This window comes from Enoplosus armatus, chromosome 9 (genome assembly GCF_043641665.1).
Source record: "Enoplosus armatus isolate fEnoArm2 chromosome 9, fEnoArm2.hap1, whole genome shotgun sequence".
Classification (NCBI taxonomy): domain Eukaryota; kingdom Metazoa; phylum Chordata; class Actinopteri; order Centrarchiformes; family Enoplosidae; genus Enoplosus; species Enoplosus armatus.
In genome coordinates this window covers 1,702,062-1,725,105 of record NC_092188.1, presented here as the reverse complement: position 1 = coordinate 1,725,105, position 23,044 = coordinate 1,702,062, and the positions used below count along the sequence as shown (strand labels likewise).

General features: G+C 41.9%; 1 protein-coding gene across 1 annotated transcript; it reads right to left on the bottom strand.

Moving 5' to 3' along the window:
• Nucleotides 1-1,162: 1,162 nt before the first annotated feature.
• Nucleotides 1,163-22,535, bottom strand: plekhf2 (pleckstrin homology domain containing, family F (with FYVE domain) member 2). Its single transcript, XM_070912643.1, has 2 exons — nucleotides 22,428-22,535; nucleotides 1,163-2,214 (listed from the first exon to the last, which is right to left on the bottom strand). Exon 2 carries the CDS (start codon nucleotides 2,201-2,203, stop codon nucleotides 1,469-1,471), a length of 735 nt encoding a protein of 244 aa, XP_070768744.1. The 5' UTR covers nucleotides 2,204-2,214; nucleotides 22,428-22,535; the 3' UTR covers nucleotides 1,163-1,468.
• Between the last annotated feature and the right edge of the window lie 509 nt (nucleotides 22,536-23,044).

The window sequence follows — 23,044 nt, the reverse complement described above, 5'->3', positions numbered from 1 at the left end:
GGAGGAAACGTCCACCTTCTACCTTCGGCCTCTGCCACTACAGGAAGTCAACGACCTGTGAAGATACGTGCAGCCACAATATTCTGACTCAGTTTCTTGTCATGCATTTGTTGTGCACAGTGTTAGGGGGTACTAGTTTAATTACACTTCCCTGTAACGTTTAGCATTTTAAAGACGCAGGCACAAAGCGTTCTTAAAACACAGTGGAAACATGAGGCAGGACTAGAACCAGGTTCAGGTTCAGGAAGCTGCAGATTGCAGGTCGTTAAGTTCAGGTAGTGAAACAAAAGCCTTTTAGCGGCGCAATCTGAAAACCAACGCCCGGCTTTTAACAACTCAAACATTCTCCTTCGACAGACTGTGATTGATGGCAGCTTCACGAGTGTTTCAATTGTCTGGTCAAACTTTCCAGGGAGAGTCCAAACTGAACTCTTCCTGTCTGTCGGCTGGTCGGTAATCTCCCCGCTCTTCTGTTTGCAGCACACACGCACAAAACCAAACAACAACTCCGTCCTGTGTAATGTGTCTCAGAGTCAACCTATCATGGAGTCCCTGTTTTTTTGCAGCCTGGATTCATTAACAAATAACCTTTTTCTTACTGAAAGCTGAGCTCAATCTTCCACAAGGCACTACGTGACGGTACAGGCAAAAGGTAGAGTTAGCTTTCGGGGGGCCGCTGAGAAAACTCACAAAAGTGTGTTAGCAGAAACAAACACACTCGCGGTCAGACGAGCTTCAGCTGATTTGTCAGAAGCAACTCGATTAGGTCAACTAGAAAAACTCTGGGTTTTAGCGTAATATCTACAAAAGGGGGGTTAATATATATAAAAGGGGTCTTTGCTTTAGCTTGACATTTTGCTGGAGACAAATTTACAAAATAGGGAAGAAAAATATCAAACTTCTGTTACAAAAAAAGCCCTGTGTGATACCTGAAGGACAGAGATAAAGGTTAGAGCCCAAACATTTGCTTTTCCCTGCAGAAATTACAAGCAATCACCTTGTGTAATTCATGGACATAAAATAATAATAACTGAGCAAAAGACGGAAAAAGCAAAAGATGGAATTAACTTCAGAGGAGAGCAGAGGGGAGGGGAAGTTTCTCATTAGCACCATTGTGTTCTGTAGTGACAAACTGCAGCCTAATTAAGAGTCAAGAGAGATGGGGCGGACTGAGCGCACTGGAAGCGATGAAGAGGCAGACTGTTCCCCCACAGTTCTGCTGGTCACCCAGTCAATTCCACATTTCATTGTTTAATCAGGAAAATATTTGTGCCTCCTGGAATTAGAGGAAAAAATAGAGTATTTTGGTTTGAGACTGGAGCTCCGAAGGGAATTCATGAATTAATCCTCAGAGGTGGAATTCATCTCACAGTGGAGCGAGATTCGATCATCTGGGAGGAAACAAAAAGAAACTCAATGAAAACAGAAGTATTTCCTCCTCAACGTGGGGGCGAGGACGGTGCGTTCCTCAGTCGCTGCTGTCGTCTTCGTCGTCATCGTCCGACAGGTTGTTGAACTTTGACCCCGGCCGGCTGATGGAGTCCAAGCGCGGCGCGAGGCCTCCTGATGTCAGCTGCACGAAGCAGTACTCGCAGACGCGAACGGGTTTGGACGACTGGCTGGGCAGGAGGTACTTCTTCTCCGAGCACGGCCCGCAAACCACGTAGCCGCACTTCCTGCAGTGGTGGCGGCGGCTGACCGGCGTGAACTTCACCTTCTGGCAGCGCATGCACACCGTCGCCTCCGAGTCAGGCACCCAGACGGCAGCGTGCTCGCCGGTCGGGGCCTTGCCACTCTTCTGCAGCAAGTCTCCCACACACTTCCCTATGTGGTTCATCCACTCGGACTTCTCGGTGGCGGTGGCGGCATAGACGGCGAAGGATTTGGTGGGCGTCTTGATGAGCCAGCCGTTGCGCAGGTCGCCTTCGTCCGGCACCGTGTCGATGGTGACGCTCTCCAGCGGGATGATGTGCTGCTTGTTGTACTTCTTCTTCTGGATGACGATGTTGCCGTAGACCAGGATGTCGTTGAAGAGGAAGAACTGGCGCGCCTTGGGCTTCTTGCGGCAGAGTTTGGTGAGGACGCCCTCGCCGATCAGGACGCGCCCGGGGATGGCCAGCGGCTGGCCCGCAGCGCCGAAGCAGCCCTCCACCACCGCGATCCGCTTGGAGTTGGCCTCGCTGTTCGCTAGCCGGTCCACCATCTTCACCTCACCTGGAGGAAACAGAGGGGAGACGAAGGTGTGAGGACTTTTAGGTTTAAAGGAAAAACATTTTCATCAACAGCACTTTAATGTATACACTTTCTCTTTCATGCTCTCCCTTTGGAAGCCGACTGGTCTTTTTATCCCACATGAATCAGATTCACTTAAATCCAGCCCGCATTTTTCACCCATGGTCATGGTGGGTGTCTTCCATTGGCTCTTCGCCTGCCCAGTTAGACGACCATTGTGTTAAACCATAATTCATACATTTCATGTTTTCACAATTCTTCTTATTTTTCACCCTTTTTAAACACTGATTCAAATTTCACAACGAGGGGAGACTGGTAGTTAGCTGTAGAAGCATCTCTCTCTCTCAGCCTTAAACAAGAACATATTTCTGCCCCTGTGATGTATTTTACATGACTTCAATAAATAATCAAGACAGCTATTAATAATGAACCAAAATATTCAGCAAAGCAGTCAGGAATATGAAATGACTCAAGGGCCAGTTAAAGGTCAAAATCTTTGCCTCATCAATATTTTCTCCTGTTTAACAGTAAATCCAAACACATGTTGGTTACACCGTCTGTATTTGTTCCTCTACTGAAATCACACATGCAGTCTCCCCCCCCCCCAAAATGACAAGCCTCTGCGATCAATGAACGGACTTCACATTAATCACATTACAAACACCCGTCACATGTTGGCTGCGTGCCACATGATCTGGTTTTACAGAACACGTCTGTGCGGCTCAGATTGCAAAATGTGACTTCATGCAGAAATCCTCCGATCTGTCTCACATGTTGTGTTTGTCACAAGCATGAAGCATCCGTCTCTTTACATTTTCATTTTTCAGTCCAGTGAAATGATGATTACGGCCAATAAATATACTTAATAAATTCCGCTGTTTGTGCTTCAACAAGACATCAGCCTGATATCTGCAGACCCCTTTTACAGTCTGTCAAATTCCCTATGAGATAGCCAGAGCTACCTGGAGTCACAACAGGCGTAACTCTTCACGTCACGTCAGTTTAGCGGGCTGTCGTGATATCATCTACGTTACTTTTTGACAAAAAATAAAATCTGAATACTGAAAGAATCGGACTAGTTCTTTACTAGTTCAGCTAAAATTCTTAGCCAGATAATAGTTAGGGGACTTCTTTAAGTAATCAGTCGACTGATTTCAGTGAAAATGGCTGACTGTACAGGACACGCCTCCCACTAACCTGAGTCAGCTGTAACACCTGAACCCCCACATGATGCGTTAGAGTGAAAACGAGTCAGAAGGTGAGCAGAATATTGGACAATTAAATGCCCAGCTTCAGTCTTGTATGAGTAGATTATTGTAACCATATCCATTTGAAATAATAATGAGTCGTGTTGAATAACATCCGGTTTGGAACATGAGCACTTAGAGAATCAACTCTTTCTTTCAATGTGTGTTTGGATTACAAGGTGGCCGCACATCTCAGCACTTAATCCACCAAGACAAATTCTTGAACATTTACTGAGCTCTTCTTAACTCTATTCTGTAGTTCTTTAAACAGGCAGTCTGAAAACACAAGCGCTGTGTGGGTGTCCTTTTTAAATAAAGGTTTCAGTTTGAATGGCTCCACTTCTGCAGCTTTACAGAGACTGAATAGCAAACACCAGCAAAATCTCTTCTCCACTGCGACCCTGACGGCAGCAGCGCCCCCCCTTCAGCTTTCCTTACAGCACAACGAAGAAGGTCAAAGGTCACTGATGATGGAGATGGAAGGGTGCTGGCGCTCTCTGGGCGAGCCCCGAGGGTAGAGTGCAGAGAAAGATGCTCACATACAGGATGACGTACACAGTAGAGTATAGACACAAACACATCCACGCCTGCTCTTTTTCAGATCCACTCTGACTCCGACTACTGTTCTTTGCTGTTGTTTTTCCAAAATAATCAATGAGTCACGTATTTCATAAAATGCCCAGAGCACAAGGTGATGCGTTCAGGTTGCTTGTTCTTAAACGCCTTGTTTTCAACAGCCTGAAGAGGTTCAGTTTACATTGATATAAAACAAAGAAAGGCAGCAAATCCTCACGTCTGAGAAGAATCAGAGAATATTTGACCAGTGAATAAATCAGTCATCAAATTTGTTCGCTTTGTTTTGCAGCTTACCAGTTCATGTACTTGTCATTTCAGTGACACAATAAGTTAGAAAATGCACATTAAACCTTCTAAACTGATGAACGTTACCAATAAACAACCTAGTGAGTCTTTTGTTTAAAGGCACTTGTAAGCGAGTGGACTGCCCTTGAACAAACTCCAGAACAAAACTAACCATAACACAAAGAAAACAAAGTGTAGGTGTGATTGCTTTCTTGCCCTTTTCAGAGCTACAAAGTATGCTAATTAGCCGGCACAAGCCAGCGCAGCCTGGGCCGGGCTCCTCAGTGATCTGCACACTAATAACCCCGAGAGCGAGCTGCTGCTGCTGCTGCTGCTGCTGCTGCTGAAAGCCCTGGAGAGGACAGAGGAGCCGCTGATATGTCAACCCTGTTAGCGAGGGCTCGTTGCCCACCGCTGAGGCAACTGGCCAACCGGCTCCCATCAGCAGACAGACGAGGGCACGAAGAGCAAAGGCTCCGCAGAGAGAGAATAAATACAGGCTGGAGGCTCCCAACCCCGCAATCAAAGCGAGACAGAGTGGGATGAAACAGAAAACACCACACGGGAACAAAACGAGCTTTCTTTGCTCTGCAGTGACAAATGTTTCAGCGACAACAGCAGTCATCAGTTTACAGGTTAGGCCAATGCAATAATTAATGTATTATTTATTTCTTCATTATTAATTTACTAGCTCACTTCTCAATTCAAAGAATAGTAAAAACACAGCAGACACCTCAATCGCCTTGAAATTAGAAAACAATGGAGACACGCGGATGAAGGCTAACAGTAACGAGGGCTGGGCGATATATCAAATATATTCCATATATTCAAATATCAATTAAAGTGACCATATCGTCGTATTCCAGTATTCAGTGTTTCTGCTGGTCACAGGCAGCCATGGCAACAGCAAAAAAAACAACACAAAAGGTGCAGTTAGGCTGTGGGTGCTAACCGGAGGTGGACCCCACTAAACTACTCCACGACAAGTACAAGGTCTGCATTGTAAACCATACTAAGGTCAAATTAAGTATTATAGCAAAATGTACTTGAAGTACTCATGTTGCAGTAAAATGGTCCCTGTGAGTGTTTCTGGATTAATGTGTATGTTGTATTTTACTGCTGTTATTAAGATATTACGGCTGCAACTAGCAATTATTTCCCCTATGAATTAACTGGTTCATTATTTTTCAGTTATTGAATTAATTGGTCGACAAAATGTGAGAAAACGTATTCAGTTTAAAATTATGTAACATGAAGAAAAGCAGCTTGAAAGGCCCCACTGTTTTAGAGCCACGTCATTTATATTAAATTATTATAATAGAAAGGATACTGAGAACGCACACACGCCAACATCCCAGTAATTATTTCAATGACATTAACATGGATCAAAGTAACCTCTAATAACCCAGATTACAGACTAATTAAAGAAGAAAAAATGTATTTGTTTCCTGCTCCCAGCTGACAGCAACAACAGCTTCCAGCGGATCTTTTATTCTCTTTAATTGTCTTTAATTATGAAATGCAAATGTCAAACCACGAATAACTCATGGAATGTAGTACATATAAAGTAGTTGTAATTTTCTGTGCCCTGATGTCCACACGACCAGCACTTGAGATAACAGCTTGATAATGAAGCTGCTATTTCAAGACAATTAGGTTGGATCTCAGAGGGATTTAACCCTTTCAGTTCCTTCTCTGTGTCAGCCTCTCAAAGTCTCTCAGAGCTGAAAGTCTCTACAAAGCTCCTGTAAAGACGAAGGGAGCTGCAGACTCAGCTGATGATTCTCTTCATCACCACCAGAAGCCCCTTTCACATCGTTATCATGATCATTGATTATAGCTGAAAGAAATATGGATGGATCTGGTTACATGTCACAGAAAACCCAACGATATCTAGACAGTGAAATCAGTAGAGTGTATAAACCGGGCTCTGTTTACTCTGAATGAGGTTATTGGTTAATATTTCAGGCTAAAACCTGTAATAGATGTTGTATACATCTGAGAAAACTAAAAACGGTGCACTTACAGCGGCTGGAGACTTTTGTTATACATAAAAAAGGGGCATTGAATGTGTTATAGCTTTAATAATTGAACAATCTTAATGAGAAGCATACAGATAAAAGTCCTCAGTGAGTTGTAACCTGTCAAAGTGGCTGCTGGTGGAGATAAACTTCACAGCCAGAAGCCATTATTTATTAGTATTAAGTTGGCAGCTGGTGTTAAGTTCCCACCTTGGGGACAGGTTGGGTTATTCAGCCGGTATCAGCCTCTGTGGAGTTAACCTTTACCAGCTGCTGCGTCATCTGAGAAAACAAACACATCAGTCGTCCAGCTGTGGCCTCGTGGACAGACAGATGTGGCCTACACCGAGCCAGGTCGGGTCAGCACAATATTTCATGCATCACACACACACATGTTCACCAAATTAGTCCTGGACGAGACGCAAATACTGCCAGGGTCAGGAGTTCGAATCCCTCTAGGGACACTGAAACTAACAGACAGTGTTTATTTTACAGAGCTTTTATTTCCTAATAAGTTATGAAATGTAATTTGGAACTACTTCTAGAGAAAATAGAGGAAAGTTCTCAGGCTGTAATCTCAGTTTAGTTGTGTCGAGTTTAAAAGTAGTTATTGATTTCAAGACCAGCGTCATTTAACACCAAGTAAGTATTTATTCATTATCCATTTGTTATTGAATTTGAAATGTTGATTCTTTACACATGTTGAATTGTATGCTAGCTTGTAAACCAATTGCACATTTCTGCTGTGGAGTGTCTTCAACACTCTCGGTTATGGGTTTATTTACTGTATTATTAATCTTTATTAACCTATTAATTCTCTCTTACAAAAGAGAGTTGGCCAAAATGACGCAGGAACGCAAATACATTTATTGCAATTTGTTTAATGGAAGGGAACCGATTGAAGACTGTTTCTATTTTACTCATATTTTGTGTAAAATTACATTCCAAGAAATGCAGGAAATTATAAAGAAATTATTAGACATTTATGCTGTAAAACAAAGCTGTAACCAAACTTTCTTTATCAATTATTCTGTTGAATCTGTCCGAAAATATTGAAAAAATGTCCCTCACAATCACCCAGAACCCAAAAGATATTCAACTCTTTTAGGTCCAGTCACTCATGCTGAATGGATGGACGTGTATGTTGTGGTTTAAGACACCTGTGGTGGTTTAGTTAATGTCGGGCTCAGGCTGAGCCCTCTCTCTGGGAGCTGCTCTGATTTAAACTCAAACACATCTCAGTCTCATGGATTAGCATGTATGTCTACTGTTGTATTCAGCTGCTTAATCCAGCAACAAGTGCCACGAAACACCACCCTGACTGCGTCACGAAGACAAGAAAAGGAAGTGCTGTGCAGAAATAAGAGAAAGGCAGAAAATAAAGTTATGGTAATGCTCAGCTGGAGTTTGTTGTTTTGAATGCCAATGCGGTCTAGGCGACCGGCCGTGCTACCTTGGGTTACAGGAACAGCGGTGGCTTTAGATAAACCCAATGATTAATTCATTAGGAGTGCTGTCCTCCCTCTCAGCTTACAATGTCCGGTCATTTACTGCCAGGACTGAATCAGAATAAACCTTAGAAATAGAAAAACTGTGGAAATACGGCACTTTGTTCTCCAGAACAGGTGGGACAAAGATTTCACACAACAGGGCCCAAGAGTGTTTGTTGGCCACAGACATTATCCTTTAATTGAAAAGCCACTATTTTCATGGTGGGCCAAAATGTCATCCCAACAGCCAGATTCAAGGTGTCTGCAGGTCCTAAAAGGGTGTTAAAATCTGTTAAAACTCAACCCTGTATTTCTGACACTGAACTATGAATTAGAAGCTAAACTGTAGATATCTACAGTGGGTAAACGTAAACTGTTAAGTTTAAAATTCAGAGTTCAGCTCAAGAATTTTCAGCTGCCATGTAAAAGGTCTTAAGATTGTCCCTGATGAATATTGCAGACACTCTGAAATTATGCAGCTAATTACCTCAATATGCTAACTGGCAAAGGACATGATCTTGGCTTCGCAGGGGAGATCTATTTAACCAGAGAAAACCCTGTCAGGTTAACGTCGAGGGACAGTTCAAACAGACTCCCAATCAAGAAAGTTTGTTTACAAAAAAAGACGTCTGAGATACAAGCCTATAAACAAAAAGAGGACTTACAGTTTTCAACTCTTCAACATGACCTGCGCTTAAAACCACACTGGGAGGCCTGGGGAGGGAAGGGAAGAGATGAGTCAGACGCTAAAGGGAGAGAGTGACGATGACAAAGACGGGGAGTGAAAGAGAGAAAGAGCGTTTCTGTGGGCTGTAAACAGCAGCCGCACAAACAAGGACACCCATTTATCCTGAGGGGGTAATGTGAGGGCAGATGCTGTCGAGGATGAGGCAGTGTCATTGTCCTGCCTTTTCTGTTGATATGTTTCTACACAGCCCATAAAATGGAATAAAAGCCGTTCTTCAGCCACTGATCAATACAAAGACTCCTTAACTTTAAAAAGGTGAAAACAAATCTATGTGCTGACAATAACAATGCCAACATCATGGTGTTTGGCAGCTTAGTTTAGCATGTTAGCATGCTGACATTTGCTGTTGAGCACTAGACACAAAGTACAGCTGAGGCTGATGGGAATGTCAGTTTGGCAGGTATTTGAGCATAAAGCAACGTATTGGACACATTGGATTTTTGACATAATGATTAGATGACAAGTGAGATGATCATCAAACGGTCCACTTAGGCCACGCTGTGATGACGTGCGTTTCCACCCCTTAGCGGTCTTTGGCAGCTAAACTCATGCGTGTCTCTGCTGGAGACCAGAGAGGAAAATCTCTCCTTATAAAAGTCTGTCTGTGTTCGGCTCTCAGCACTTTTGTAGCTTCAGTCCTGTGTTTCCTGTTTGCACTTTCAGACTCATTATACTTACAACTGATCACTTTCAGCCACACTGGAGCTGTGATGAGTTACCGCTCATACAAACTGAACCTTTCAAACCGATGGGATGCTTTTATTGTGGAGAAGTTATAGGAAATGCGATGTGTTTGTCACCAGTTTAGCAGAGCGTCATTGTTGCTGCTATTCTTCAATCAAAAAAAAACAAACAAAACATATGGACATATTCTGTGCTATTTGCTCAGCAAATCAGTTTTAAATATCGCGGAGGAGGAACAGTACAAAATGAAACGACCTGAAAAGACTGCAGGCGACAGGCTCTTACTGTGGTTTGTGATGAGGACACCTCCATCGTGAACAGCTTCACCTTGCTGTGCAGCGCAGTGGAAACTCTCTCACAACTTCGCAGAAATATTTCAGCCTGGACCAAAGTGGACCGACAGACCGGCACCCCTACAGCTGCTCAAAGAGTTGTTGCTTTGGCTTGAAGGTGGAATTAAGGAGCATTATTCCACTGTGAGGGGATTAACTTTCTGTTTCGCACCTGGTCAAGTAATTTTGGATATTCATACGCAGTCTGACTGAAATGAAACAGGACAGTTGTTGATAACAGAGAGCCTCCTTTGAGAAGCTCTTATCAGCTTGTGGCTGACCTGAACATGCCGCCCTGCTGCGAGGTGTCAACAACATCCTGTCAGTCTACACACAGGATTACACCACCACAGCGTGAGTATGAACACAGATAAAGGGATTGGAGGTTAATCTACGAGGTGATGTTATGAAAACTGAAGCAATGTCCCCACCTGTTAACTAACCTGGAATTTTTAAAAAAGCAGATTTACTGGGCGTTCACACAGAACGGATGACACCAGAAACCAGACGCAGAAAAGCTGCTGATTTTGTGTCCAACTGAAAACAGGAAGTTTCTTGCACTTGCGTATGGCTCACTATCAATAAATGACAATATATAAGTGCCAAGACTGGAAAACTAATTAGTGCTATCATTAGGATTAGCAGCACTATATTTAGTGTCGATTTCAGTATGTTCGCAGTTAGTGTGTCAGTGTACTTTGGTCACCTGGTAGAGATAACAACAGTTCTTATCATCTGTTCGGCTTCAGATTGACTTACATTGCTTTTAAAAACAGTAATTAACCGCCCCCCCTGTAGGCCAACACACCATTTCAATTTCCAGCATCCGTCTGGAGGCTAGTGGTGATTCCCGCCCCGGATGAGAAAATGACGCAGAGCTTTACCACTCCAATCTTTAATTAGACAACATGTAACATGACTACTGTGCATTTCACAACTATAACCTGAGGTTATGGATCAATTAGAGGATCTCAAGCTTCATGCAGGACTGGGAACTTGTGAGTAACACATTTAGACAAGAACTCACTGGAGAGCTCATGCAGACGTGAGCAGAAGTCCAGTTACACCAACAACAATGGTCTTTACATGTAATTGTACCTGGAAGAATGAGGTGAATCTATATGGACTTAAGAAACAGAATAACTTGAAGCCAAAAAATCAATTTTCTCTATCTGCTAATCCCTTTTCAAGGTCAGAGGGGGCTGAAGCCTTTCCCAGCCTGCACTGGACGGGCGGCAGAGTAGACCCTGGACAGACGGCCAATCTTTAAACTGTAACACTAAGGAGGAGCTACAACATAGTGAGCGTTTACAACAACTCAACATCAAGTATGTTGCACCAGAAGTTTTTACGGTGACGCGCTGTACAGCGTCACTGTTATGGATGTCTGTTCTTGCTGGACAAGGACGAAGATTCAGCAAAAGAAGTTATTCTTTTTGGCTTCCAAAATACTTGGATGACGACCCGTTTTGAGTGACTAGCTCTCCGCCTTCTGCTCCAGACATTTGACTTTCGTTGTGTCCGTCTGCTCTCGGTTGTATTTTACTCTTCTTCTCTGATCTGCAGCCGCAACCTCCAGGATATTTTTGCACCGGCTGCTGCTCCAGAGCGCACACACCAGAATGACAACTCCCCAAAAGCAAAGCCTGTACTTTTTTAGGCCCGTTATCAAGACACAAAAATGTTTTCCTGTAGTGTTTTATATAGGGACGCTAATTCTGAATTTTATTTCTGACCAACAGCCGACCCTCGTTAACCGATCATTAACCAATGAGGAGGGATTGTCCCTCATACAGATGTCCACCTCTGCCTCTGGGTCATTAGCTTGATGAAGGGGTGCTGTAGTCGTGGCTATTATTTATTTCTTTTAACTGTTTAACTGATAGTATTAATCGGTTAACATCCCTAGTTTTATACCACAGACTGTCCATCTCGCCTGAAATAATAAAATAACCTCCGCTGTCATCATAAAAATAGAAATAATACAGCTACCTTCAGGGGAGAAGCAGAGTAACTATGTCACACAGCCAGTGCCATGTATTTAATGAGTGTCTGTTTACATCTACTAGCTAAATGTAACACGGTTATCAGATCATGCCTCACGCCTGCTCTTTATAATCGCTGATTTTGATAAGTGGTATATAAATAAACTTTATCATCATTGTTAACTTTATCATTCTCTCCCTGGAAACTTCAGAAGAAAGACTTGATTAAACAGACTTACATAAACCAACCTGAGTATGTCATTATGTTAGGAGAACAGGCTTCTGCAGCTACAAGATAACATGAACTAATAGTTGATATTAAATAATAATAATTATCACAAGAAAAAGCTACGTCTTTGAGATGACAATGTACTTTAATCGTAATCTCAGGATAATGACCATTCATTATTTTTAGATTATTATAGTGTTTGGATTATGCTAAAGGCAGAGATGGAAGGTATTTTGCTGCAGGACAAGTTTCTGTGGACGTTTTGAAACTACAATTAACTGATCGACAAAAAATCTACCTGTAACTATTTGATAATAATGATTCCAAAATGAAAATAATCGTTGGTTGCAGCGTCAGGATCCACTGCAACTGACTGACATCAAGAGTCCATCAATTGGCCTATTTTTAAGTTGATACTAATGAGATTTTGGATATCACTTTAACATGAATTTTAAGCAGAAAAGGAATCATAAAACTTGCTGCTGTTATTTCCCTGTCTTAAAAGTTCACCTGTGGTGTTAAGCGGCTGCCCTCCACCTGCAGCGAGGACGGTTCATGTCATATCTGATAACATAAACAGAGTGACACAGATTTTTCCCCCTTTAAGGACCTGTTTCCACACTCAGACTGTCCTCTGGTAAGCAGGAACAGTGAAAACAGTCTTCTCAGCTCATCACTGCCTCCAATCACATAAACGAAAAAAATCAAAGGCGCTTAAACTGTTTAAAAACCACAGCGATCTGTGGCCAGGGTTATAATCAGAGTAATAACAGGCCAAACCTCATGATAAAGGACGGTTCAGCTGCACTGAGACATCAATTTCTGCCAAACAGTCCACGCTCCTTTATTCTGAAATGCCAGGCTTGTGTGTAATATGGGCTGTGAAAGGGGAATAATTATTACATAAGCTGTAGTACCTTAATAGTCAAACTAAGACTGCAATATTGTTTCAAGAAGACTTGATACAAATACTTGCAAAGGTAAAAGTACAACAAAAATATCTCAGAGGCTAAGAGCTAAAGGCATTAATTATGCGACAACACAAAGCTTTTAAGGCTTCATGTTTAGCTCCTGGAAGATTACAGAAGTGACCTTACTGTCATGTCCAGCAGCTGCTCCCTCCTGACCTCAGCTGTCTTCAAACGCTGACCTGCGCCACGATTAAACACCTCCTCAACAGAAACTCTTTCCCTTTTACGGCCACACGCTGACGTCAGCAGAAATCTGACTTCCAGGAGGAACGGGGAAACTTTCAGAGTAAAGGTTAACTTTAAATAAGGAGCTTTTAACCAAAGACATGGTTGCAAAAACGACGGCATCAAAGTTTTAATATATTGCGCTTGTTTGTCACGGGCCTATAACCTGTTCAAGCTGACTCAAAGCAAATGAACATCTTCACTTGGTCCATATCACAGAAACTCAAGGCAACACTTTGCTCGTGTTGTAAGTTAAGCTTATTTTAAGTATGTTATCTATATCTTAATGATGTGATCCTTAACCAATAAACAATAATGCTGGTATACTGAAAAGACACACTTGTATTGAGAACAGGGCTACAACTGATGACTGTTTTCATCATCCATTAATCTGTCCATAATTTGTTTCTATTAATTGTTTTCAGTAAAAAATAATGTCCAAGGTGACATGTTCGAATGTCTTGTTGTCTAACCAAAACCCAAAATAAAAGAGAGAAAAGCAGCAACTCTTGAACCAGAGAATGTTTTTGTTATTCATCAAGAAGATTGATTATCAAAAGATTTGTCCAGTAACTTTCTGTCAGTCAACTCATCATCTCAGCTCTTGAAGTAATATCAGCACTCAGGACTCATTTGTTTCCAAATAATTTGCAAACTGGCGTCAAAGGATGGCAGCAGAACAGAAGCAAAAAACAAAACAACAAAATCTTCATGACCAAAGCAAAGTCAAGTCACCACAATAATGAAAAGAAAACAGTGGGAAATTCCAGTTTGAGCAGTCAAACTGTGGCTGTGAAGGTTGCAGGCTGCAGGATCTGATTTTGAACCACATCTCCATGTTTCTGTTGTTGACAGAGATTTTCAAACATCAGAATCGGGACAGTTTAGCTGCAGCTGTTTTAGTTCAGGCTATGGTGCCAAAACAAATGCCCTCTGGACGCGTTATCATTGTAAAAACTTTGGTCCTGAGCATTAGGATGGCTGGGGTTTGGGGAAAAAGAGGCCAAATAATAGTTATCCAGTATCAGTGTTTTGTTTTGCTGAGATGTTGGTTCAGCCTGGGAAAGCTGCAGGAACTTATTCAGTCCTGAACTCACAGCTGCCGGGAGGGTTTCATCGTCACTCATACAGGTTCAAACAAATGAAGTGCATGAGCCATGTAATCTAGCTGACTGATTAGTCAAGTGCACGTTCAAACGCGCAGAGGGTTCCCAAGAAAATTGACTGGGTGCAACCTATCAGATGCAAAACCAGCAGCGGTAACTACAGAGATCGTTCATGTCTTCTCAGTCTCAAAAGTCTGTGTAGACATACTCTAACTTGCGAGTTTGATCCAGTGTTTCACGTACACTTGGGCAGCTGGAGGTAAAACATCTGCACTCAGTGGTGTCACGAAATATAACCGGTGGCTCCCCAGACTTTTCTGCTCATTTAAGAAGGCCACATGGGCGCTGATTTTTTTTGTTACTGGCAGGAGCAGTCAACCTGAGGCGATTAACGCTAGCACAGCAGCTAACTCTACTCCCACTCTAAACCTAAAGCTTCAATGCATTGTTTTAGTGTCACACGATCCAGACTATGAGCTGACAGACGTTTCCAATCTGACAAGACTCTTGAGGATACCTCCATGGTACAAATACAAGTTGAAATATGTAGAATTCAGTCTAAAAATCGACCCATATTAGTCAAGACTTGTAGACGTGTAGCACTCATACTTGAGTCTGAAAGGAGGCTTGTTGGCTCAGTGAGCGGTGGATAATAAAACTTACCAGCCAGTGTAACCTCTCAGACTGCAGTGCTCCTGGTCTGAAGTGAAGTGGCACAGCTTGTAGCTCAGAGTGCTGCTGGTGTGCAGTAAAAACGGGACTGACAGGATGGAGTTTCTGAGGAATGTGCTCTGAACAGGCCTCCATCTGTTTCCCTCGTTCTGCTGAACTCTCACTCGTGTGCAGCAGATCGACCTTTGAGCCTTTCCAACGCAAATAAACCCAACAGGTAGCAGAAAGCTACGACCCGAGTTTGGGCTTCGGTTTAACATTTTCCATCCCTTTATGGTGACTTCAGGGTGTTTCTGCATGCACCACGAGAACAAATATTGTGAAATCACTTCAGCTAAATCCCTCAAGCTCGCCCACTCATGTTCAAAGAGCAGAGAAAACAAACTCAGTCCTGAAGGTAATCCATAACTGAAGAAGCTACAGGCAGAGTGTTACTGTAAAGCGTAAATGAAAAACAAAGACATTCAGTATTTTGTATCAACGACTGCAACTAATAATTACCTCCACACTCTAAAATAATGTCAAATGCCCATCTTAAGGAACCAGAGCCTGGAGGTATGTATTCAAACTGCCTCTTGAATCTGATTTATTCTGATTTATTCTGTCCAATAAGCACTGTCCCCGAGTGCCCATCGAGTCCATGCCTCGTTTTCAGCTCAATACAGGAAAGTGAGTATAGACTTATTTATACAGCGCTTTTAAAAACAAATGTGTGCTTCACAATAAAAGCATTACAGCGTGTATAAAACACAGACAGATGAGGATAAAAATTATGATCAAGTATATTTAAACCTGCAGCTGTTGACTTGGTTAAAACTGCAAAACAAGATCCAACAACATGTTGAACATACAGGCCAAACACCAACAGGCTGACAGATACGTACTAGTGATGTTATTATTAACGCGTCACGTCTCAGACAGTTAGTTTTGATCTCCTTGCACATGTCTAGTGGGTTAGCTGCTGCTCTGTGCTAGTGCTAACATGAGGATACTCAAAATAACATGAATGCACAGACTACAGGTAGCCTCACTCTCTCTACTGGACGCTGTGTATGTTTTGGTTATTTTTGGACAATTTTAAAGTTCTGAAATCTGCTAAATCAGTTGTTTTTCTGCTTCTTCTTAAACATTTGTAGAAAAATAAGAAGCACTTTCACTGAAATGTGGAAAACTGTGTCTCATTAAACTGGATCTATACTTACAAAGATCAGGAAAGGGTTTGTTCTAGAGCTGCAAAGATTAGTCGACAACTATTCTGATTGTCAATTAATCATTTATGTACTTTTTTAAGCAAAAGTGTCAAATATTTCATGATTGCAGGTTCTTAAATAGAACAACTTTACTTTGTAGTAAATGTAATATTTGTGGGTTTTGGACTGTTGAAGATGTATGACAATGTTATATTGGGCTTTAGGAAATTGTGACTGGCTTTTTTTTCACAGTTTTCTGCTGTTTTGTAGACTAAATGATTAATCAAGAAAACAATGTGCTTACTTCTTTTTTTCCTCTGTGTTTTCCCTCCCTCACTAGAGGAACCCCTGCTGTCCAATCAAACTCCAGCTATAACCAGACCTTCCAACACACCTATTTAATGTGTGTTTCAGCTTCCAGACAAGGAAATGATGTCAGGGAGCTGTGACTTGACACTTCCACCTCTTTACTATTATCTGCTCTCAACCTGCATCATGCCCTTCCATAAAAAGTACACCACTTATGTGCACTTAAAATCATTTTGGATTACCTTTTCATAGGTAACAGACACGCCTCATCAATGCTAATGGTCTGGAAGTAGAGCTGAAATTAAATACTGATCACCAGAACACTGCGTAATTGTGACACACATCATTTAATCACACCAGTCATTAAACCAATCTAAAATAGCAAATACAATTTCACAAACCCTAAAATGTACTTGTCTCTGCTCATGATAACATTGTGGATCGTGTTGTGACCTTTGTTACATCCACACACACAGTTTCATTTCCACAGAATGACACACAACCTTACAGATAAGATCTTCAGTTTTAAAGTTATTGAAACGATGAAGGTCGGTTTCAGTGCTGAGTTACTCAAACAAAAAGTCTCAGTGATTCTAACTAATTTTAGACAGATGCAGTCGTGTGTGAGATGGATTTCCTGTGACTACATATGCTGAAACATCTCATTTCCTTATTCCGCACCTTTGATTTTTGACTTACTTTAATCTTTATTCATCACCTCTTGTGGGTACATTTCTTACTGAATAAGTTGAAATGTTATGGCTTCGAATCATCTGCAGCTGCATGCATCAAAAGTTATCTTACTAACAGGAAATATACTTTACAAGCAGTAAAGTGTGGTGTGCCTCACTTTTTCTTTTTTCATTTTGAATAACGCTAGCATTGTAATGTATGCAGATGATTCGACGACGGAAACTACGTTATTAGGTATTATCGTTGATCGGAAAATGACATGCAAGTAGATCAGATTGTGACAAACACGGACAGAAGAATTAGACTATTGTTCTGTAATATGGTTTAAACAGGTTACAGGTAGCGCGGAACAAAGCACGTCGCATGACAACGAGGGGGGTTGGTTTATTACGGAGAACAGCAAATTATCGAGCGTCTCCGCTAAAAACTGACGTTACGGACAAGATTCAAGCTACAACCAAACACACATAACAAGACTTCGCTTCTTCCCTGTCTTGTCTTTAGCTTAGCATCATTGATAATATTTGTTTACGGTACTTGTATCCTGTTACCTTCAGGGAAAATCACAATACGCAACGATAAATCTTTTCTCGAGTCCCATCGTTATCTCAAAATGCAAGGCCTTTCATAACTAATTATTTTAAGACATTTTATGTCATTATATTTTAATCAAATTCAAGACCTTTTAAGGCTTTTGAAAGGATCCTCCGATACCCTGTAAATCAATAATGAAAATAATCGTTAGTTGCAGCCCTTGCACACAATAAGAAATACAGCAGCTACCGCGACACAAACAGTATGCAAAATCTCTGTCGGCAGACAGATTCATATCGTCTCATGGTGTATGTTGCTCTGTTGACTACGTCTATGTATTTCTAAATAATCACTGCAGACATTACGGACATGTTTCTGGAGTGTGTAGGCAGGTAAAGCAACAGTTTGCCTCCTTTCTGAGTTTCTAAAACAGCTTTGCTTCATCTTTGGAAATCCAAAGAAGTTGGATTTAACATGGACTGGTGTGTCCACATCTCCGCCAGAAGCAACTTGCCTTGTGTGAGCATGCTCATAGTCTAGTGGGTTTGTGACTGGAAGGTTTCCAGTTGGATTCCACAACAGCAGGATGCCCTGTGGCGGGTGGATTAGACTGTGGTTGTACTGGGCAGCTTCCAGGTGTGACTGTGTGTATAGTGTTGGTGGGACGGTAGGACAGCGTTTAAAAAGCTCCTCCCCAGCAGGGACGAGACAAACTACAGCGACAGAAGTGTGAACGGCTCTGCTGAGACCACGTGAGAAATAGAGAAGTGAGTTGTGAGTCAGTTGAGTAATGTTTGAATGTTGGCTGACATGAAAGTGAGAAGTGTAGATGTTGAAAGTAGATAGTGACGGTCCTCTCGCACTGTTACTTTACTGCCCTATCGGTCGAAGAGATATCCTGTGGCTTGTGGTTTATGCAAAATAATAATTGTGTTATCAATTAAAATGACATTGAAAGCATTAACCTGCATGATGGTAACAACTGTGATGTGCAGCCGTCCACTACTGATGCACTCCTAGCATTGTACGTCAAATTAGGAAGGCGTATAGATATCAATATCTCCCTATTAATAATCAGTACCAACAATACCCCTCCCCACCAGCATGCCAGCTCTAGTGCATCAAATCGAGCGCTCCTTACTCACAGGTAATCTGTTTGTTTACCTGTGAACTACCTGACGTGTCACAGAGGAAGTAACCTGCTCTTCTCGTGCTTCTAATCTGCATCCATTTATAAACAGAGACATATTGGATTATGTGCTGGGTGTTGGATTACACAGGAACCCCAGACCAGACCAGACCATCCTGTACTTGCAGAGTGAAAGGGACGGGGGGGGGGTATGATGATTACCTGTCAGGTAGTTGATTTCCCTCAGCCTCGCCCTTCTTAGCTCTGGCAGAACTAGTTCTACCACAAAGAGGAGGATGTCACCTCTGCTGACTGACTCACCAGTAAAAAACTCACAGTTTCCCCCGACAGCTGAAGGCTGATCAATCAATCAATACATTTACCAGCTGCTCTGGTCAGGGCCTGGAAATGGATAGTGACAGTTTCCTTTCCTGGAGTCAATAACCACAGGTTCCCTGTTAAAGTGAAATTACTGGGATTCCCTTTCAGGCACCTGCAGCTACATTCAGGAACATTTCCGTCTTGTGCCTTTTCACACATGACATGCAGGAATAGATAGAGCAGGAGACACTCCAGCAGGTGGCGGTAATGCAACACTTATGGGTGCCAATCGCCATAAAACTCGAAGAAGAAGATGGGGGGGCCAGGCCAGTGTACGTATATGTGGCAGAAGACGTCCCTTATTAGGAACATGGCGGGCGAGGGACTGTTTTTGTCCGGTGTCAACGTTCTTGTATTCAATATTCAACAAATCACCTGCGAAAGCATCGGCAAGGCAACCGTAAACAAGCCGCGGGTTCAAATATGTCGTCAGCGGAGTCTTGTGATTGGTTTGCTCGACCCACATGGCAGCGCCTTTCATTCACAACAGACGTAGCTGCATTTTCCCTGAAATGTCACGATGTCTTGAGGTGGGAGGTTGACGGTACAGATTTCCCTGAATTTCGATCCCTGCTCCCATTCACACATGACCTCCATGCAGGAAATGTTCCTGAACGTTTCAGGGAGAGACTGCATGTGTTTAGTTCTTCATTTACATCTGACTAAGCTGATGTTACTTTCCCGCCCAGAAACAAACAAAAGTGCCAGCTTTCAGTCCTCTAAGGAACTACAGTGTGAAACACCTAGAAGAGCAGCTGCTGTGCACATGACACTTTGGAAACCACATTTTTCTCCTTTTGAGCTGTCACTTTAGGTGAAGACCAGAATGTTTAAGTCAAGAAGGGCTCGGTCTCAGTGCCTGAGTTTCACTAAAAACACATCATTTTTTCAACACCATACTAATTACAAGGAAGTTTGAACCTTTTGTCTTCTTCACAAAAGAAGCCAAACCTCTGACATGCATCATTGTTTAAGTTTATAAATGTGAGAATGAATCTGACCGGGTTGATGGACAATTTTGATAATCAATTAAACCTTTTCTGGTCCTGGCAACTCAGTTAGGAGGAGCTGCCCCTCGTCATCTCCGTCTTATATCATCCTAAATTAAATACCTTTGGTTTTTGTGTTGTTCCTTAGACAAAAAGAAGCAATCTGAAGATGTCACCTTGGACTCTGGGAGGTGTCACTGCCATTTGTCACCATTTTCTTAAATCGTATAGACAGTTAATTGAAGAAAAACAAAGGAATGAATGATACAATAATGAAAAGGATCCCCTGTTGCAGCCATAGTGGTGTTAACAAGAATATTACTGTTTGATACTCATTTCCGTCTCATTACCAATAAGGTCACAGGTCTGACACCAGTTATGAGCCAAGTATCCTGTTGAAGAGTCAGACACTCAAAGCTTCAACACTGAACACCTATTTTAACAGAAACTCCCACCATAACCAGGTGTAGTTTGTCCCTGTAAATCTGTGAGTGCAGCAGATTTGCACAAGAAGACCAGTCACGTTGGACACGACCTGATTACCTCCCCAAACACTTCTAACACCTGATGACACGTCTGATGAAAACACATTTCCGACCAAGATCTTATCTCAGCCACCGTTTCCTTATACCTTCTCTTCCTGCAGAGGTGCTCAGTCTAACACCGCGACGACACTATGACTTTCCTGAACATTAAATAACAAACGCAACCTCATGATTAATCCGTCAAGTTTCCACATCCAATTCCAAAGCTGTCATCCACCTTGAGAGGATGTTGTTTACATCCGCCAACATGTTTTAATGACTGTACTTCAGCTGATGGAGAGACGGGAGCATCTTTTAATGATTGGATTAGAGCTGGTTGGGTTTTTTCTCATCCATAATTAGTAATTTATCAAACTGGGCTCCAAAAAGTAGATCAGTCGGCTCCAGTTTCAGCTTGTGAAACTCTCCCGCTCTTCACACTTTCTCCTCAGATGTCAGAGAGTCATCACTGCTTGGGGGCTGCAATGTTTTATTATGCAAGTTTTCACAAGTAATTTAAAAAAATCTACAGGCTCAGAGTTTTCTGATTTATAATATTATCTAGGACGGTAAGTAACAGTTACTTTCATTCTGAATTAATCTGTGATCATTTCGTGGTTACTCAAATAATTATTTAATTGATAAAAAAAATTTTACAAAATAGTGAAAAGAAGCCAACCACAATCTCTGCCATGTTTCAATGTAGGTTGTAAAATCTTCGTGTTTTGGACTGCTGGTCAGACAAAACAAGACATTTGAAGACGTCACCTTGGCATGTTTCAGTATTTTCTGATGTTTAATAGATTAAGTGGTTAATTAACTGGTGGAGGACAAGAAATGTAAAAGTGAGACTGACTGCCTGTTGTTTTGAAATTAGTTTAACTGGCAGTTCCAAAGCAGGTCCACAGACTGTGCAAAGGGTTAGGAATTCCTTTCTTAAACTAAGAAGCATGTTATTGGATGTAAATGGATAATAAGCTTATAACCACCAGAGTAGACTACATGTGAATGATCCCTGACCTTAAAAAAGGCACTAATACCTGTCATGAGAAAAGTCTACTGAAAGGCATCAGACCAACATAACCCCACTGCAAACTTGACTTAAGGCAAGATAAGACAAGGCAAACTTCCCTTTTTGTGGTAGAAAAAGTTTCACCAGCAGGTCAGGATCACACATTCACTTCCACAAGGATGTTCATAACAGAGTCAGGAGCTCTGACAAATGATGGGTTACCTGTACAGAGAGGTACAGGTGGGTGGAGCACAGCCAGACAGAACCTAGACTATATTTAAACTACTTATTATTCATCATAAATCAAGCTAACGTTATATAAGCTGCGGAACAGTAAATACATGGTGCGTTTCCAGTCCGTCCTGACCTGCCATAAATAAATAAACCACAATGACTTTATCCCACTGGCGTAAAAGAGCCAACACAGGACAGGCGGGTAACCATGAGTTCATTTGTCACTTTATATTCACACGTCTTGCCCACAAAACGACTCAACGTTTCCTCAATGACTTTTCAAGTTATCGCACCAAGTTTGGAAAAGTGGTGTCAGTTGGCAGCGTTAGCCAAGCTAGCACAGAAGTTAGCTTCCAAAACGCCGCTCATTTGTTGCTACTTGAGCCGAAGCTAACTCGACTCTGCGTGCTCGACTTTGACACATCACACAGCCGTCTATCTTATCTCCAAGTTTATGACCTTAGAAACACCGAGGGAGAGCTTTTACTGCGCTTTTAACCAGCTAGCGTCTGTTAGCATGAATGGGAAAAAAAAGTAGCACCGACCCACGGAGTAAGCTTTAGCTTAGTCTTAGCAAAGTGTGACAGAACATCAACAGAGACAACTTTTAAATGAGAGAAACTACATACCCGACGACACCTCTCGTTGTCCGATAACTTTTACAGTGACTTGCAGCTCAGTTGTATTCCAGGTAATGTCAGTAAAGCAGTGCCTCCCCCTCAGAGACCGCTGAATGCGCAGACAGCAGCTGGAAACTCCGCCGCTGCCCCGAAAATAAAACAACAATATGGCAGCGGAGCGCAGCGCTGCGTTCAGGGCGCACTGGACAGTCGGTAAATACAACCACTTACTACAAAATGAATGCTACTCAGTTCAGCAAAGCCAAACACACAACTCTAACCACTGAGTAATAAAATAATAAAATCATTTATGCACCTCTGAACAACAAACATCGAACCCCATAAAAGAAAAAAAGCTAATTCTTCAGAAAATATATATTAAAATTCTCCTAAAGCTCTTTTTCTTTCACAATGTTATCATTTTATATAGTAAGTATGACAACGCTATCCTAAAATTATTACTTATTTTTAAGTTTAAATAAAAATCTGCAAACATCTTGAATCATAATATAATTATTTACTGTATTTCATTACATAAACTCAATGTAGCTGATTGTGTATTACACCGGGAGGCAATGAAGTGTCTTGTAGAGAATATTTCAGAATTATGACTTTGTAAGTCAAAA